The 20,254-nt window shown below is 40.0% G+C and overlaps 1 protein-coding gene across 1 annotated transcript; it reads left to right on the top strand.

Annotated features, from left to right (window-relative positions):
* Positions 1–2,834: 2,834 nt before the first annotated feature.
* On the top strand, positions 2,835–10,344 carry LOC311270401 (ankyrin repeat domain-containing protein 1-like). The gene is made up of 9 exons (XM_084375251.1): positions 2,835–2,958; positions 4,214–4,381; positions 6,021–6,149; positions 6,431–6,538; positions 6,673–6,771; positions 6,854–6,952; positions 8,014–8,112; positions 8,272–8,370; positions 8,755–10,344. Exons 1-9 carry the CDS (start codon positions 2,932–2,934, stop codon positions 8,845–8,847), a joined length of 921 nt encoding a protein of 306 aa, XP_084231377.1. The 5' UTR covers positions 2,835–2,931; the 3' UTR covers positions 8,848–10,344.
* Positions 10,345–20,254: the final 9,910 nt, after the last annotated feature.

A 20,254-nucleotide genomic window follows, 5' to 3' on the forward strand; every position in this document is an offset into this window, starting at 1 on the left:
AATGTTTCTTCCTTATTTAAATCAATTAAAAAAATCGGTGACAATTCTCTAGAAACCTATTTTCTAATGCACATTAGTTGCATACAAACATCATTTCCAGGAGACAGTGTTGCTAAGTCTGTACAGGACTAACACAGTAATTGTTGGAAAATGTACTTTAAAACAAATGCTGGCCCTTAACTAAATGTGTACTGTCTCATTTTATAAACCCATGCGTCAAAGCTTCTGCTGATTCACGAGGACGCCGTTATGTTCCTGTTCACGTTTCCTTCAGTTGCGCCACAGCTGTAGTTTGCGTTCGACACGCCGCCGTGCACTTGAGCAAGAACTTCAATCTGCTGCTGCACACACATCTATAGCTGGATGTCAAAGTTGTGAAGGTCCACATCCAAAACAGTTTGCCCCCTTTTACCATCTATTTCAGTCACAAGGTCAGCTGCAGAAATAGCTTGCAGCTACGAATTCACTGTCAGAGGGTCAGACACGGACAGCGTGGCTGCAAGCATCCGAGCGACGGCTCAGTTCTGATGTTAAAGGAGCAGAAATAAGCGGAACACTTTTGTTATCATGTCATTAAACATTAATTATCGAAATCTATATTTTTCTCTGGATTGGCCTTGATTCTTCTTCACTTGCAATACGACTTTTGTCATATGATCTTTGTTGTCGGTCAGTTATTATATGTGCTTTATATCCAAGTTTGGTTCAGAACCCATTTCAGTAGGTTACCAAGGAGTCAGTTAACAATGTCTGTCTGTGGACTTCACGTCTTTTTGTCCAAGAGAGAAATTCTACACTTTTACATGAAAACAACTTTCTTTATATAAAATCTGCTTTGTCACCAGTTTATCCACCCCTGCTGCCATCTTTAACTTTACTCCATACGGTCATTCTGCAAGTAAGAATATTTTTAGATTAAAAAACAACAACTCAGTATGCTATGCCCGGTTCCATTTTTCAAAATAAGGGCACCAAAACTAAAAAATACTTCCAATTTTATCAGCAAATAATCGGATAAAATTATAAAACATACATGTAAATATATGTTTAATTTAATTTTACTTTTAGTTTAGATACTTTGGTTCATTTATCGCCAGAAGATTACTTTTAACCTCAGATACTTCAGGACTTTTGTGTGACTTTTGTGTACTTTTTGAAACACTTATAATAACTGAGGTGATTCTCTCCCTCACAAGTACAAGTTTGAGTGTGTGCACTGAAAGCAGCTGAGGTGTCAAGTCAAGTCTGACATCTAACTGAGCACGACTTTGAACTTGCATTAATAATAAAGTACTTTTCAGGCATCACACCTGACATGTTCGCTGTCTTACTTCTGATTGGTTGACGGTGAGCTCACAGCTTGTGACTGTCACATACCGTCCGGTGTCCTGCTGTCAGAGCATGCACTGACATCGCTGTGAGATGTGTAATATGCAGTTTGACCACGTTTACCAGCAGGACATCAAGCAGCTGATACGACGTTACTCACTGCTGGTTGTCACGCAAACTGTCAGGCGTCCTGCTCAACTTTGACCTCGATCTGTGATTGGCTGGAGTGCAGTGAGATGATGTTTGGAACCGTGACTATTTATTTCTCAACCACCATGAACACCATGTCTCCTCACCGTGACATCACTGCATGTCTGAGGCTACATGCCCAGCGTGACGCTGCCAAAGATGGTCTATGTTTGAGAACATCATCTACTCCGGAGTTAACGGGAAAGGATGACACGGTTTACTAAGGATGGGCTTTAACCCCTAAAGGATAAGTTCACTAAAAATGAAAATTCATACCCACACTGATGGAAAGTCAGGTGAAGTCTCGTAGTCCACAAAACATTTCTGGAGCTTCACAGCAAAACAGTGTTGCAGTGCTCTGCTGAACAACTGAAGCAGCTGGAGAAAAACAACCATAAAGTGGCTCCATACAGCTCGTACAGTGTAATCCAAGCCTCCAGAAGCCCTGAGATCCCCCACTGATTCGAAAAGACATTATTTACAACCTCGACGTGCGGGCAACGCTCCTGTACCCACTTCAGACAGGGTGAACGCTTTAAGCTTAGCAGCTACAGTGAAGATTTCGGCTTGAAAGAGGGTTTAAATAACGTCTTCTCGAATCAATTTGGGATCTCAGGGCTTCCAAAAACTTGGAGTAAACCAGATGAGCTGTATTGTTTTTGTGGTTGTAGTCGTTTTACATCTCAGAAAATGCCCAGTGAACATGTGACATTATCTCTATTGCATGGGGATACACAGTCACGTGTGAAAATGAGGAATTCACGTGTGAAAAAGCAAATTTGATGTCCTTTAAAGTGCCATGATTTGTTTCCAGATGAGGAAATCGAAGAAAATGTATGTAATCCTGATGTGAACGTGTATATTTCACTTGTGAAAATATTCATTTATGTGAAAAAAAGTACATTACTTCTGCTGATATGCAGCAAAAGTGTGACGTATATTTTATTTCACACGTTATTTCTCACCTGACGTGAAAAAGCTCATCTCACATGTGACATTTTCGTCCGGTCTTCAGACTACGCATTTCTTTACAGTCCCATTAAATTCTTTCGGTATCACAAACCAAGAATGTGAACACACATCAGAGTGTGATGCAGAGTGACGCCTCTTACCTCACCTCCATCTTTGCGCGGTGACATAGAGTGACATAAACTGGGCAGGTCTGATGGTGGCTGTGTGTGTGTGTGTGTGTGTGTGTGTGGGGGGGGTGATGTTGAGCATGCCAAATGAGCACATGAGGAGGGTAATGTGATCTGAGTCGAGGTCTGACGGGGCTATATAAGAGGCCGAGGCTCCGACTGCAGGCAGCAGAGACACACAGAGACGCTGACCATCACAGCAGAAGAACCGCTGGACTTAACTCCACTCCAGTTACCCACAGAGCTACTGAACTGCTTCACATCAAGGAGAAGAATGGGACTGCACAGTGTTGAAGAGCTGGTAAGATCTGAGATCACGTGTGTCAGTGTGAATGACAGCAATTAAGAGAAGCTCGAGAGGCAGACAGATGAGCAAAACAGAGATTTTGTATGTTTCTAATAATTCTTAAAATAAGTGAAACATGCAGAATGGAAATTTCTCCCTAAAACGAGAAGCTAAAGAAATGATCTCCTCTGGGTTTTTGTTCTCATTTACTTTAGAAAATATATTTTTTTTATTAAGTATTCTCTGATTTTGATTCTAGAAAATGTGTTGAACCAAGAACATCTTAGTTCAAAGAAAAGGAGTTGTTCTAATCCTGACATTAGACAATAATGTGTAATAGTAGTGATGAATAAGTAAACTGTGTTGGGGTTTCTGCAGATTGTTTTAACAGTTTGCCATCTACGTGTAAGTCATCACATCAGTTCCTGACATGTAGAGAGAAAGTAAAACATGAAGGTGATTAAACACCAAACGAAAGATGATTACTCAGAGCTGTTGTTAGTAATTCAACTGAAGGTTTCTCGTCAATAATCATTAAAAGTTAAGTCGGATCATTTCAATAATCACACGAGTGATTCAGTCACATACAAACAGCTGGACGTACAAACAGTCCCAGCTGATTAGAGTGTGCAGGTGTGTGTGTGTGTGTGTGTGTGTGTGTGTGGTGTAATGTGTGGGAGCCTGCTGTGTTTACATTCCTCCGTCAGCAGCGGGACTCGGCTCGGCAGCGGCTGAACGCTGGGAGCTGCTCATGTGTTCAAATCCGGATTGACACAAAACAAAAGCTCTCCTGCTGATCTTCCAACGAGACGTTAGCATGAGAGTCTGCCTTCGCTTTAATTTAGCTTTCCCCAAACTCACGTCTCACGAGTCTTTGCTTTTTCACATTGTTCAGTCTTACACTTATGAAAATGTCACATGTGAAATTTGCCTTTTCAGATGTTGAAAAATCACAATTTCACTTTTACAAATCAATGCAAATTACCACATTTGAATCACATCCATTCACATGTGATTGGCTTTTTTTTCACATGTGGACACAAACCATGAAATCACATATGAATGTTACTATCCACAATATTTGGCTATTTTCACACATGAACTAAATAAAATAACAGTAACTGTAACATATGAATGAACATCTTTACATGTGAATCACGTAAGTTATGTCGACTTTATTGAAACACGGAGGGAGCTCGTGGTGCTCTACCGCTGTGTTTACCCCAGAAACCTGTATTTAGTTATAAATCACCTCTCCTCTCTCCATCAGGTGTCCGGCAAGAGGTCAGAGGGCAAAGAGGCGGACGACTTTCAAGGGGGCGTGTACGAGGCAGCTGTCAATCAAGAGAAGCAGGACGACCGCAGGTCCCACAGGGATCTGTCAGAGGAGAGCGACAGTGGCAGTGAGCAGGAGGAAGTCAGCGTAGCCGCTCTCAATGTAAGAACACATAAATACATTAAACAACAGTGTCAGTACCTGCTGTCACCACTGCAACCAGTAGTAGTGGTTATAGTGAGGTGTGTATGGAAGCAAATATTTCACTACGTTGATTTAAGGAACATTACTTGTGGCATCAGTGACCTCATACAGCTGGTAGTAATAATTAGCAGCTGCAGCAGGAATAATATTAAATGCAGTAACAGGAGAGAAATACATTAAAAATAGTGAGCTAGGTACAGTTTCAGATCATTTACTTCAGTAACGTAGTAATACCACAACAAACCAGTAAATACACTCCACTCCACATTTTTTTACTTTTGTAAAAGAAGTGTTATCTGATAAATGTACTTCAAGTACTTGACTGGTCCTGTCAGTGTTATATTATTATATTATTGGATCAATATTATTGATGTATTTGCATTAAAGTAGAACTTAAATGTTCTATTTTTCCAGTTGGAGCTGTTTCACATAGTTCCTTCGTATTTAATCAAAAGCAGTGCATGTGGCCGAAAAGCAGAACAAAATGACATAAAATAAATAAATAGTCAGTGACATTATTTATTGTGTCATGCACGTTCAGCCCACACGGACTTAAACGACACCAAAAACATCTGTCAAACAATAACAATGTCTACATGAGCAGTGATGGAGTGCTGCACTTCAATACAGTTTTGAGGTACTTGTACTTTACTTGAGTATTTTTATTTTTTTGCTACTTTATACTTCCACCTCACTACATTTATTTGATAACAGTAGTGAGTAGTTACTTGGCAGACTGCAGGCTGAGTTTTAGATGTTTAGACCTTTATTATAGACAGTCTCAGAAAACCTCAGAAAAATGCTAACTATCAGGTCCAATACTCGTAAAGTAGTAAACAGTTTATAACCCAAATATGTATGTATAAATCAGTTGTATGTTTCGTACTTGTGTTTGATACTTAAGTCCATTTAATATCAGATACTTTAAGACTTTTACTCAATTACTACTTGTATCGACGACTTTCTCTTTTACCAAAGTATTTTGAAATGTTATCTTTAAAGCATCAATTACCACAAAAGCTTCCTTCTTAAAACACAACTCAAGATTTTAAATAACCGTCCAACCAGAAGAACTCATCAGAACTGAACCAGGTCACTTTGCAAACATGTGTCATGACATGATGGGCAGTAAAACGTGTTCACAGAGGTCAGACTGCAGTTTCTTGTTGTTTCCATGATTGTACAACAGGTAAATACAGGTGGTAACTAATGCAACACCTCAAATGAGACTGATACATTATACACCATTTAAATCCAGTGACGTTAACGCTGGACGAGGACAGTCTTTGAAAGGCCCCCTGAGTTTGTCTCGTGGTCCTTGCTGCCATCTGGTGGCCTTTAGGAATATAACACATCTTTCTGGATCATAATCTACTCGGGAGGAAACGAGACTCTGAACCTCATTGAAAGTTTTTAAAAAGTTATTTGACACAATCTTTTTCAAGTCCAGTGCGTTCATTTAATTTCCCTAATATTAATTTCTCACTTCACTTGATTATGGTCAATCACTACATAGAAGAATAAAAGCTTTTTTTTAAAATATAAAGCTTTCTTCGTTGCTGTGCTGACACCCTCTGTCTTGACGCTGTCCTGTCAGACCGATAAAAGCGGCAGGCTGAAGTTGGAGACGGTCGATGACCTGTTTAACATCCTGCAGCTGAGGAAGAGGAGACGGGAGAGGAAGGCTCCTGTTCACAAGAAGAAACAACCAGAACCAGAGACGGTGGTGAGATTACACTCTTCATTCCTCTGTTGTAATGATCAATGTCTCACGCTGCTTGTAACTCTGAGACTGACATCCGGTATTTGAAGGATATAAATATTATTATACCATATATTTAAAAGCTACATGTAATGTAGTGAAAACACTCTTTTATTATAAAAACACAATTTTCAGCTGAAATTGTGTTTATTGCTGGAAAAGCAGTAGCCAGCTCTGTGTGTGTTTCTTGGTCAAATATATGATCTGTACCTTTACCGATAGTTTTTTTTAAATGTACCTTTCAGCCTGAGTATGTGGACGAACAGCTGTTTCTGACAGCAGCTATGGAGAACAAACTGCCAGTGGTAGAGAAGTACCTAACTGATGGAGGAAACCCCAACGCAGCCGACCATGTGAGTGTCACGCAGCGATGCACCTCTGTTGATATAATTATTTTGCTTTTAGTTAATCAGTTGTCTCCATAAGAAAACTGTTTTCGAGCTATTTAAAAGGAAACTTTTTATATTGTCCACTTTTCATTGTCCAGTTCCAGAGATCCGCTCTGCACAAAGCCTCGTTCAAAGGACACGTGGAGGTCATGCAAAGACTCCTGGAGGCCGGAGCTGCCATTGACAAAAAAGACAAGGTGAGAACTGTAGGATTTAATTCAAACTGTCATTCTCTAATAAACACACAGCGTCGGTCTAACAGCTCAGAGTGTGTTTCAGCTGGAGGCCACAGCCGTCCACTGGGCCTGCAGAGGAGGCAGCCTGCCTGCCCTGCAGCTCCTCCTCGACCAGGGAGCCAAGATCACCTACAGAGACAAGGTAGGTCCACGACATCTCTGCTGTCAGACCAAAAGACACGAAGGAGCAACCTTCTTCTAATTTCTTCATGTGCCAACCATGTATCTCCAGATGTGTTGATGCTGAATGTTTGTAAAAAATTGAAGGACGTAGAGTTCCTTTTTTTGTGGCTACTACTGTGGTCTTAAACTAAATAAACTCTTTTGAAGGTTTTGAAAATGTTTCTCCACATTTTCAGCACTGCATGGACTCGGCAACGCCACAGTGGCACTGACAGACAACAGTGTAGGAAGAATTAAACAGAAGTGTTATCCTCAATATGCAACTACATTCGAGTGCAGTGCAGTACAGTGTTTTTCTTTGAGCCACTTGTTTTAACATTGTGCCACTTGAAAGCAAAACTGCAGTAAGGATGGAAACTTCTCATTCCTTCTGCAGTTACACTGGTCCAATGCAAACTATTGAACCGCCTTTTCTGTTGAGTTTGTCAGAGTTTTCTCCAGTCCGAACAAACGAAACATGGTTCATCCGGCAGTTTATAGATGACATATTTAGGCTCACATTCAGCAATTATTGTGGATAATCTTTTAGAGGCACTGCTGGTCTTCAGCAAACACAAGTTGAATTTAAAAGGTACATATATCCGAGATGGACGGTATCGCTCTCTATGTTAAAAGAAAGAAAACGCTCTTCCTCAGGTCTTTCTTCTGGCTGCGTCCGTTGTATCCTGTGGTCCACTTGCTTGTTTTATAGTAGATGGGAGGGAGAACCACTCTGCACATATACCCACATCACACAAGCAACACAGGTTAACATTCATAGATAACCGTAAGATCATCTTATGTGTAATATCTCCACCACTGTGTGCAGGTCATGAAAACCCGTAAGGGGTTTGGCACCATCTGGTGGTGGTTTTTAAAAAGACACCAGCAATTCACACCACGACAAACAGCCGAGCTCGAGGCAACCCACACGTCTTTGGTTGAAAATACACAGATAGGGCCTCTGATGTTACAAGTGTCATTTCTGGATATTTCTCATGCATTAATTAAAAGTGAAATCCACTCCTCTCGTCTCCTCAGTTGCACAGCACTCCTCTCCATGTTGCAGTGAGGACGGGACACTGCGAGTGTGCTGAGCATCTCATTCACTGCGGAGCAGACGTCAACGCCAAAGACAGAGTAAGGACCTGGGCAACACAACGCAGAGATCACCTGTCTTCTTACAGCTACATTAAATCGCCACAGACTTGTTGTATTTACGCATATCAAATAGTACCAGAACCAACTGTAAGTTCACATAAAAACATTTTCAATATCTGTTTTCTGCCCCGACTGAAGGATGGAGACACGCCCATGCATGATGCTGTGAGAATAAACAGATTCAAGATGATCAAGCTGTTGATGATGTATGGGGCCAGTCTCAACACTAAGAACTGTGTAAGTACTGAACAACACCTCAGGCCCAACTTGACTCCGCAGAAATTCACTAATCTGCTGAAAATGGATGTAAACAATCCGAGATAACAGTTTCATATTTTGGCATCAAGGGCGACAAATTCAAGTAAACACATCTCCTCCCCAGTGCAAACTACATCCATAAGCATTTTGAACTCTGATAGTCTTCAATTACATTCGCTTTGGATACTCAGTGGGGCCCTGAGGGTGAATCTTGATGGTTTTGATCACTTGTTTAGGGTGTTTAAGGTGTGTTTGGGCTGGTGTCAAAGCTGTCGATCAAAACATGTTGCTAATCAAACAACAGGACCTAGAATGCTTATCTGCAGGGGTGGATCTAAAGAAAAGTGTTTTCTCTCTGTGCAGGATGGAAAAACTCCACTGGAGACGCTGAATTCATGGCAGAACGGAGCCAAGAGCCTCCTGTGTAACTTCAGCCAGGAAAATCCCAACCAGTAGAGCCCTGCACATTCCACTATAAACAGGAATTCAACATGAGATTCAGCCACAGGTTCTACTGGCTTATCAGAGAAAATGTTTTAAAAGGGAAGTCTTTCTTTGAATTAATCTAAACTTGACTCAGCCGGATCGTTTGGGTGTTGAACGCTATCTTAATTAAGGGAGCATTAGCCATAACCTTACCTGACCATACCTCACGTTACTCCTCCTGGATCAGGGATTTTAACTGGCATCCTTACTGGCTTTGTGCCTGAAGAGTCCTTGCACCTTGTGTACAGACACAGGGGAGAAGGCAGCAGGGACTTGAAGGAGCCTTTGATCAATAATGTGAATTCTAATCAGGATGTTGTTAATAATGTGATCATTAGCACTGATAGATTCATTGATCGCCAAATATTGCTGGACAATGTCTCGGCTGACAACATGAAAATGTCTTTTACTTAATTTTGATGTAAGCTGAGTTGAAGTCAGTGACACTACATTGAGAAGGTGACTTATTTATTGATTTATGACAACTGTCAGCATCTATTTATCGAGTTTGATTAATTTATTTCAATACCATACACTTAATAACCGAGTGACTGTAACTGAGTTGTACTGTAACTGGTGTTTTGACTTTTAATTAGCTAACCAGGAGATACTGCTTTAGGTTTTCAGGTGCAGATCATCTGGCTCAGTCTTTACTCACAGTCGCATTAGATAAACAGTCTGATCAACTCTAGTGTACAACCAAGTGATTTATTTGTCTAAAATTTCTCCAGCTCAGTGTGAAAAGTTAGATAAAGGGAGAAACTATGCCTCCCCTGGCTGAGAGACGATGTGTGCTGTTATACTTAAACATTCAGATGAGTCTAACCGAGTTACTTGGTCTTATGTATTTTAAGATTGAGAGATGAGACAGGACAAAGTAAGTTTTTGGATCAGGCTGAGAAGAATCTCTACACTTGCACTTATATTGATTTCAGTGATTTATACGTAGATTTACATGTGACTTTAAGTTTCTTTAGACACCAAGACTGCAAAATGGACTACATTAGAACTTGTCTCCTCCTGCAGGGACAACTGGAAACTGAAACTTACACAGGTCTAAAACCCTCAAACCTCAAGCACTGATTAAGGCATTGGTTTGTAGGTTAAGTCCAGACAACCTTTAGACAAAGTTCATCTTGTTCAGACGTATTAATGGTCACTGCAGTGACACACTGCCACAGTGTGACCTTGGCATTTCAGCTGCTGTTCCCTTTTGTTTGGTTGAAGTGAAGATATTTGGAGAAACTTCTGGTTCGCGTTTAAAAAACAAACAAGCAACAAAAGAGAGAAAGAGAAAGAAAAAGTCAGTTGGTTCAGAGGATGTTTGACAAGTGTTCACATGTTCATGTGGAGAAAAAGAGGTCTTGATATTTGGAATGGTAATCAGATTTATTTTTTATTGTTAAAGATGTATGTACATTTTGCCTTGTATTTATGGACTGATTGAATAAAAAAATATTTTAAATGTATACTTTTTTTATTGAAAGAGAGCACCGATATGCAGACAAGGAAACACAGACAACAAAGTATTCTCTGAGACAGAGCTCCACTTACTCAATGAGCCTGTTCACACCTGGCATTAGCACGAGTCTCTAGTGACCGCTTGTGATCAGACCTCACTTCCCTGCTTTATATGAAGATGAACACATGCATCACCGGGACAGTGTAGATTACACAAGAAGGACGAATTTCTCAGAATTGTTTTTTTTATTATAATTTATGTTTCTTCTTTTGTGTTGCTTCACCTCACTCCACTTGCACCTCATCCCCTCATTGATTGTGTGTGTATTAGTGTTGTCATGATACCAACATTTTGGTATCAGTACCGGTACCAACATGTATTTCGATACTTTTCGATACTTTTTCAAATAAAAAGAGAACGCAAAAAATGTCATTACTTTACTACTTTAATTTAATAGAAAATCTTAGAACAATAACATATTAATCAGTAAATAAAATAAAATACCACAAAGACAAGCTTTTCTAATGCACACAATTTTCTCTCTATCCGGACCAGAAGCACCAGACCTCTGCAGTGAAAAATAAAATTAAGGTGATACATTTGTCATACAAGCTGAGGCCTTAATTACATTGAGATACATAACCTAAAAAATATTTTCATTAGATATAGTCTGTCTTAAGTAGGACCAATGTCTTTAAATGGTATGTTATTAAATGGCTAAATGTGTATGTAAAAGTTTGTTACTTTATAAAGATCATGCATGTATGCATTTTACAGCTCTGGAAAAAAATGAAGGGACCACTTCAGATTTATTGTAAATCAGCATGTCTACATGTATGGCAAAAAGTTTAAAAATCACTGTGAAAATATAAATATAATAAAAGCTGCAAGCAGCGATGAACGGGCCCTCGCCCCCCCACGTACGTCGGGCCGTGGCGCCGTCGGAGGGCAGACGCAGAGGGCGAGTCTGTCCACTATGTGGCCCGAGAGCTCACCCATCAATTATATGTCATGTTGTAATGTATGATTTGGAGAAAACAGCCTGTGAATGTCATGCAAACTGGATGATGTTTGTCGTCACAGCATGATTTTGAGTCAATTGATCACATGACCTGGAAGCTATTGAGCTAACACGCTAATATTTACATATAAAAATTAATAAAAAATAATAAAAATTTAAAAAAAATATGAACAGATGTAAAACTTAAAAACAAGAGGCGTATCTCATGCAGCCAGTGTAGTAACATGATCACACACTGATTTTGAGTCAACTGATCACATGACTTGGGAGCTATTGAGCTAACATGCTAATATTTACATATAAAAATTAATAAAAAATAATAAAAATTAATAAAAAATATTTAGAGATATAAAACGTAAAAAACAAGCCAAAGTACTGCCACATCGCACTTCGCGCCCCTGGTTTGTCCACAAGTTGCTTTCAGAAGCCATTTTCCTCTCCGTGCTCCTCTCTCTCTCTCTCTCTCTCTCTCTCTCTCTCCCTCTCTCTCTCTCTCTCCCTCCCTCCCTCTCTCTCTCTCTCTCCCTCTCTCTCTCTCTCCCTCCCTCTCCAACATCTCTGCTCTCTCCAAGCTTTCCTCCTGCTCCGCTTGTTGCTCCAGTCCACGCTGCTCGCTCACTTGCTAGCTGTTTCCTCCGGCTTGCTCCTCGTCCTCTCAGCTGTAGTTACAACGCGGTGACGTCACGTGGCAAGGTCGCCACGCTGTTGTGGGCGCTGCCAGCGGCGCTGCAAGTACCGGTCCCATCTAAATGCAATATAGTACCGCTTTAAATGCCTCAGTACCCTGGTACCAAATTAGTACCGGTATACCGAACAACCCTAGTGTGTATACAGTTTTTGTTCTCCCCGTGTTATTTCCAGTGTCTTCTAGTGTCACCCCGTGGTAGGTTTTTTCTGGTTTTTGCTCCTGGCTTTATGTTTCTGTTCAGCTCTCGTACTGGTTTGATATTTGCTCTTGGTTTGTACTTGCTACTTTGTATTTAGGCGTTTTTGCAGGTAACACAGGTGAGGCTCCTGGACCAGCTGGGGCTTCTCCCTGTCAATTCTCCTCTTTCAAGGGTCTCATTTATGCACACAGGTCTCCATTTCCCTGTGTACAGCATACTATTTAGTATAGCGTCTCATCCTCAACTGGAGTCAGAGCAAGAATCCACCCGTACATTATTTAATGCAGATGTAGTTTATTCTTGAAATGGCTAACTATATACTAACTAGGAAAATAACTTCTTCTATCAAGCTGAAACAAAAGGCGCCAATCTGCGATTAGGTAGTGGCCCAGCAGCAATAAAAAAATACACCACACGGCTCTGCTTTGACAAAAACGGTAATGCTGTGCTCCTCACGTTTTGCTGCTCTGCATGAACGGGCCCTTAGACTGGGTCAAACAAGGTTCTCAGAATGCCTTTAGGCCTATGCTAAGTGCTGCATGAAAAGCATTTACTTACTTCTCTAACCTCATTTTTAAACTCATACTTTGACAACAGAAACAATGTGAATGTTGTAGTACATTTCTTTCTACCTCTGTATCTTTTTATCTGCCAGGTTCTTCAGGGAAGAGAGCATCTTGAATAGTGAGGAGACCTGTCCAATATGTTTTATCTGCATTTTACATACACAGCTAATTACATTTTCATACCACCCAGCAGGAACAGCTACCAACACATGACTGCAGAATAAGAAGAAAATACAGAGTCTCTCTCATTGTTCTCTCACTCTGTGAGAAGGAAAACAATGAGGGAAACAGCTGACAGATTGAAGATGGTGAGGTTGGTCCTTGAGTGTCTACTGCTCCAACAGTTAATCTGTGGAAAGGTCAGAAGCTGTGTGAACACGAGATCACATCGCTATATCTGTAAAATGTAGTGACTAGCACCCAAGGACAATTATTGAAAACAGAGTCGACCATCCACCCTCTGTAACTTTCCAGTTACACCGTGGACAGCCCAGTGAAAGATGGGAGAAGAGGGAAAGGCAGCACGTAAAAGGAAGATATGTGCTGTTATACTTAAACATTCAGATGAGTTTAACCAAGTTACTTGGTCTTATGTATTTTAAGATTGAGAGATGAATCTCTGCACTTGCGTAGATTTACATGTTACTTTAAGTTTCTCTAGACACCAAGACTGCAAAATGGACTACATTAGAACTTGACATTACTAAAAGAAAATAAAGAAAAGCAGAAAAGGGAGGAGAAACTTTCCATTGTTTGTATTATTCTGTTACTCTTACACTAAATGTTGCCTCAGGATCTGTGAAATGTGCTCTCTATTTTCAAAATCCTACTTTATTTTGGATGACTATCTGAGTGGAGACATTGGGTAACATTGCTGTCATTAAAATGGAACTGATTGTTGTTGAATTTGAAGCAACAAAAGATATACCTCATAAAAGGGAGCACTTAGCAAATAAATAGAAAAGGTGACTGTTGAATTTTAGCAAGACAGCAAAAAAATTAACCAACCCTGTTTAAAAATAAAAGATGTGGTAGGAAAATGACAGATATAAACAGATCTTCCAGCCAAAAACCACAAAAACAAAAAACCCTACAGCCCAGTAACATGTATCCCCTATTGCAACACCCGAAAGCAGACGAAAGTCAAAGATTAAACTTTGTATTGTGATTTTCTTTTTTTAAAGTTAAACGTTCTTGAAATTTCCTCAAATGCTAAAAAACCTAATGTTTATGTTTTATGTGCTATATCGTAGGAAACTGGACTTGTTTCAGTTGCTAATGGTCATGTGCGATGAACCAATCAATCCAGAAGCCGAGCAGTAGTAATGGGGCTTCCTGAACCAGATAACATACAAAGACATATAAACTCAGTTATTCATATAATTGTGACACCAACAATAAAATGAAACAATCACTGGCATCGTACAACCCCTCTATATTGGTGAAAAACACATTTCAACCTCATTACAATGCAACTTTTGCAACTATCAGCCTACAATATAGCCTACAATCAGATCAGATTATCTTGATGACTATGAACCTGCTTTTAGGATGTTTGGTTGTGAGGAGTCTGCCACTCCCCTTGCTCTCTCTATATCTGTCCTGACTGCGGACCGGACTGCGGGAACTGGCTGCGGGAACTGTGCCCAGCCGCAGATGGTGTCTGGGGTAGAGGGAGAGGTGCCCAATATCACGAGGATCTTACCATGTGGAAAAGAATACAAAAATCTTATGAAAGATGTATGACATACAATAACTATTTACTATAAAATATATAAGGCATATATGAAATAACCCTGAAAGTGTCCCATTTCATATAACATTTCTTATGAGGATATTGTATGTCATTTATAGTACTTGGATGTTCGCAAATTGTATATCAGATCTGTTTTTCGCCATTTGTGGTGACATTCAAGATGGCTGACTAACAGTATTCAAACAACAATAACAACAATTATCTCGGGGGGGCGTAGTGTGCGAATAAATCAGTTTAAAAAACGCCAAAATGGCCGCCAAATGGTATTCAAACAACGATAATTCAGCGTGTGATAGTCAGATTGACTCAAAGTTTATTTCTCTGTGTTCAGATGACTTGGGAGCACAAAATAATCAATTGGATCATGTGTCTCCCTCCCACACACAAAGACTTATAGAGCTTTACATTTCTGGGGTCAATATGACCCCTGAGGAACGATGGTGCGGTCAAAAAGTGTACAGAGAGTTTAGAACATATCATGCTGTTGATTTTATATTTTTCTGTGTCACCCTAATGGATTAGGAAAACTCATGAAATATTAGGAAGAAAAACTAATGACAACCATATTTTTAGAGACCCTCAAAATGCATTGGGGTCATATTGACCCCAAGGTCAATAGGAGGGTTAATGGCCACAAAGTGGTGCTCCTCATACCTTTTAATTTGTCACAAACACGCTTCTTAAAGGCAACAGAATTGCAGGAATATCATGTTGTGTTGTTACTGTAGCGCCCCCTGTGTGTAGAATTAACATCACATTTAACAGAAGAATTGGCAATTGATGTCTGATGGTACCAGCCAGAATCACAACAAGAACTTCCACACACTGTTCACCTCACATTCAATCAAGAATTAATTTTAATACCAACCTTTTGGCACAAAGACCTTCATCAGATTATCTGAATGGTATCACCCATAATGTGTGCTGATTGAATCGCGTGTTAAAGAGCTACAGAGGCATGTTATTAATGTCCAAAAGGTGTTGCTGTTGGTACCACTCTTTAGTATATCACACACATGCTCATGGGGAACTCGGTGCAGAGTGTAATCTTTCCAAAAGCAACTGAATTATTCATTAGCCTTAGAGGAACAGAATCTAAAAACAATGGAAAGCTGCTCCCATCAAAAAACAGAATGCAAGGAGAGCTGCTCGGTTGTGGAAAATAGCAATACGCTAAAGATATCAGGCACACAGTAAATAGAAAACTCAGTAAGGGGAGGAGAGGGATTAATAAGGCTCTGACAAAGAGAATCGTTCTGCATATATACACTGAAAGCGACCCAATACCCAGGTTGAACGGGGAACTAGACTCTTCTTTTTTATAACTTTTTTTTCTACCAAGGCATCTGAGGCCTTAAAAGTCTGAAAAGGGTACTTTAGGCATTTGAGAAATGAGCAATTGATACTTATCTGAGTGTATTGCATTCTTTAGAAGTTTAAAGATTTTGTGTATGTATATGTTTCTATTATCTTGCTCACTGCTTGAGATATTTTTCTGCTAAACATGCTCAGTCTATTGATTTTTAACTGCCTGATTATGTGACTACCAACCTGCTCATATTGATCATGTGACAACTCACCTTCCTGTGTAGTCTGTCAGGTGGTTATCTAGACCAGTCATGTTACTGCTCACCTGTCTTCGTTGATCATGTGACTAACTGTCTAGACCAGTCATGTTACTACTTACTTGGCTTTATGATAAAGGCAGCCATTTTGTACTGCCCTGATGAAGGCCTTAATTGCTAAAACTCGTACTATTGTTGTGATTCAACAGCCATGATTAATTAAAGTCTTTTCAACTCATTACCCTCTTGAGTGCCTCAGACTTTTTCTACAATTTGGAAAGTTGCTCCTCTCTCCTGCTTTTCTTTCCTTTACTTGCTGCCTCTTCTTGTGTTCTGCTTCTCATCTTCTCCCGTCTTTCACTGGGCTGTCCACGGGGTAAGTGGAAAGTTACAGGAGGTAGATGGTTGACTTTGTTTTCAATAATTATCCTTGAGTGGTAGTCACTACATTTCAAAAATACAACAATGTGATCTCATGTGAGTGTATACAGCTCCTGACGCTTTAGCAGAGTAACTTTTGAGACACTAGAGACAAGGACCAACTTCACTGTCTTCAAACTGTCAGCTGAATCTCTCATTATTTTCCTTATCACTCCACTATACAGTAGGCTATATTCTTATGATTTTTCAGTCATGTGTCGATAGCTGTTTCAGCAATGCCATTCATTCATTCATTCATTCAACCTTTATTTAAATCTTGAAAAATCATTGAGGGCAAGCCTTCATTTTCAATGATGTCGAGAGCACACATTTAAAAACAGAATAGGTACAAAAATGTGATAACAAACAGAAACAACGAACATAATCACAGAGCGAATAAACAGAATGGGTACAGAAAAATGATAACAGATAAGAAGCAATATGACAAAATACAAATACAACAGAAAAAAGTGCTTGAAAAATGATAAGAAACTGCAGCAAATGAACATGACAAAACACAAATAAAACTGAAGTACATAAAAGATAAATGGCAGACAACCATACAGGACAGCACGTAGTTAAAAACAGTTACACTCAAATGCTGAGTAGTTTGAAAAGAACATCTTAAACTGACCTATAGGTATAACTGTATCAAGTTTAAATGTACAATGTAAAATGTCCCAAGTGTATGGAGCACTGAAACTGAGAGCAGTTTTCCCAAATTTAGTGTTTACCCGGGAACATTATACAATCACTAGAGCGTGTTGAATAGTGACTCTGTGACCAGTTTAATAAAAAGTTGATATATCGTGGCATGTTGTCCTTCAAGGCTTTAAAAAGAAACACAAACCAATGGCTGTCACGTCTTACTGTTAAAGGTGCCCCCCCAAGTTTTTCATATAGAATACAATGATGAGTGGAATAACATTCACCAGTAATGAATCTGAGGGCGGAGTGATAAACCGAGTCTAGTGGAGTAAGAGTGAGACAGAGGCATGTTGAAATTAAATGGGGATATTAATTGATTATCCATTATTAATCAAGTTATTAATGTTAATCAATGAAATGTATGTTATTACTATTCATTAATAATCACCGGAGCACCACCCTGGAATCAGGGATCAATAATCAATTGATATGCTTTTAGTCTTAATGCCTGAAATTTATCACAAATAATAATATCAAATTGTGCAAAATAATCACAGGAAAATGCTAAATTATAATCAACAGTATTTATTAAAGCTTGTTCTCAATCCACAAACCACTCACTTTAACAAACAACAGTCGCTAACTACAACTAGCACATCTGCAAAGCAAAATAAGCAAGCACAGATATAGGAATGGATGTAGACCTGTATGTGTGTGTGTGTATGTGTGTGTGTGTGTGTGTGTGGGTGTGTCTGTGTGTGTGTAAAATGGCCGACAGTGAGTCCTTTGAAAAGAATACAAAAATGGCCGAACCGGACGTTGGACTACAAAGTTGCGGACGTGACGTAGGGGAAGTCACGTTCATAAGACTACAAAAATGGCCGGAACGTGATTTGGTGAAACCACGCACGGACACGAACTCAAAGGGGTGATATTGATTTTGCTAAATCACATACCTGGAATTCAAAAATGGCGGACTGAAAACATCAACCAAAGGTAGTCACTCTAACGAGAGCGCGAGATTTAAAACACTGGCGATGGTTACACCACCATTGGCCTCATATGCACTTTGATTGCACACAAGATAAATTTAGAGGGAAAGTGACTCACTGTTCCAAGAAAGGTAGCTGTGCTCCCAGGAGGCGTCCGCCTCTAAAGTTATGAATGGGGAATATTACGAGACACACGTCTCTTATGCTATAGCGAGGTTATTAACCGTAAGTTTACAACACGTCGCTCATAAGATCACGACACTCGAACACGTATATGTGGATGCGTGTGTGTGTGTGTGTGTGTGTGTGTGTGTGGAGGTTAGTAAAAGGGAAAGAAGATAAGCAGCGGGGTTCCCTGACCTTTATGCCCTGAGTGACGTCAGGGTCATCTGGCCGGAGTTTTATGGCCTGCGGCGACTTTGGTCCAATAGGGAGCGGATTAAAGTTTGGGGACTGACTGTACCTCGAAGTACAGTTTGCCAGACCTTTGGGCGTTGGCCCAGTTCCTTTGTTCTTGAAAACTCATGATGGTTTAGGAGTGCCTCCTAGTAAGGCTTCTGGGTTTCCTTACAGGCCTCTCCTTTGTCTGAAATATCTGATGAAGGCCCAACAGGCATGTCTATAGACAACATCACCATAATCCAGGACAGATAAAAAGACAGCTTCAGTGATGCGTTTCCAACAGAACACGGGGAAAGTAGTTCTGTGTCTCTATAAATAACCAGTTTTTTGTCTTAGCTTGCTAACAAGTATGTTAATATAAAATTTAACTGTGAGTTTCTGATCCAACCCAAATATTCGTATTCAGAAACCCTTTCAATACTATGTCCTGTTGGAGTGGTAACATGCAGACCAGTGTCTGCGATATCTCCGGCTCTTGAGAATATCATGAATTTGGTTTTGTTTGCGTCGAGGACTAATTCCAAGTTAAAAAGAGAATCTTGCAGTTCGTCAAAAGCTTGCTGGAGAATTGTAATGGCTTTATGTGCAGTTTTAGCACAGCAGTACAGGACTGCATCATTAGCATAAAGATGGGTGTTACAATTTGTTATAGAGAATATAATATTGTTAATATAGATTGTGAATAGGACAGGACCCAGTACTGAAGCTTGCAGAACCGCTTTAGACAATGGTAAAACCGGCATTGTATGTTCTGTTTTCTGTGACAGAGAAACTGAACCTGCATACCAATCCAGGGTGTGTGAATATGTTTGCTGTGTTTCTAAAAAGGTTTGCACAACAAACGCATTGTTTCACTGTTGACAGCGTTCTCTTGTGGTTAATTACATTTCTACAGTCATCTGAATGCAGCAGGAGCAGTATGTCTTTCTATCTCATTTGAGGAAATGGTGCAGATGTTTCAAAGTGAGCGCAGTTACGCAAGTGTTTTCCAGAATGGATAATTCAATAACATATCAGGCTCTTGTCAGATGTCAGAAAAGCTCCAAGAAGGCCTGCAAGAGGATTGACACTGTGCTTCTTCCCCCTCCAGGACAACCCCTGTTATCACACCAGGTGACACAAAATACTTTTGTTCAATAAGAGTGTGTTCAGAAGCAACGTAGGTAAAATGTGTTGTCTATGGACCACCTGCAAGTCTGAAATAGAGTTTGAAATCGAAAAAATGTAATTCCTTCAGATATTTTCCACACGTCTACCAACATCTCTCAGCTGCTATATGGTGCTTTGCACAGTTGATCATTCAAGTCTTCCTGATTTGTGTGTGTTTTAAGGTGTTGTCCTTTGTTAGTGCAGTGATAAATGTTTAAAAGTCTTTGCCTTGGATTTCAGTCAGTTTACACATGTACTGATTTCTTTGTTTCCTTGTAGGCTGAGTTTGCTTGTCACCAGTTCTAGGTGCTCTACATTGCTCTGTTTATGCCTGGGTGGGGACAAAAGGAGGACAAAACACCGAGGCATGAACAGAGCAATGTAGTTTATGCTGTTCAATGTAGCCAGGACTGCACAGATTTGTACATTGGGGAAACAAAACAACCCCTCCATAAACGAATGGCACAACACAGTAGGGCCAACTCCTCAGGTCAAGACTCTGCTGTCCA

The sequence above is a fragment of the Pagrus pagrus genome, assembly GCF_965226575.1.
Source record: "Pagrus pagrus genome assembly, chromosome: 15".
Classification (NCBI taxonomy): domain Eukaryota; kingdom Metazoa; phylum Chordata; class Actinopteri; order Spariformes; family Sparidae; genus Pagrus; species Pagrus pagrus.

Bases quoted from the DNA above. Each gene is read 5' to 3' on its own strand.
- LOC311270401 (XM_084375251.1), top strand. From the start codon at position 2,932: ATGGGACTGCACAGTGTTGAAGAGCTG. The intron at 8,113-8,271 runs GTAAGGACCTGG...CCCCGACTGAAG, and splicing joins ACGTCAACGCCAAAGACAGA to GATGGAGACACGCCCATGCA. The intron at 8,371-8,754 runs GTAAGTACTGAA...CTCTCTGTGCAG, and splicing joins GTCTCAACACTAAGAACTGT to GATGGAAAAACTCCACTGGA.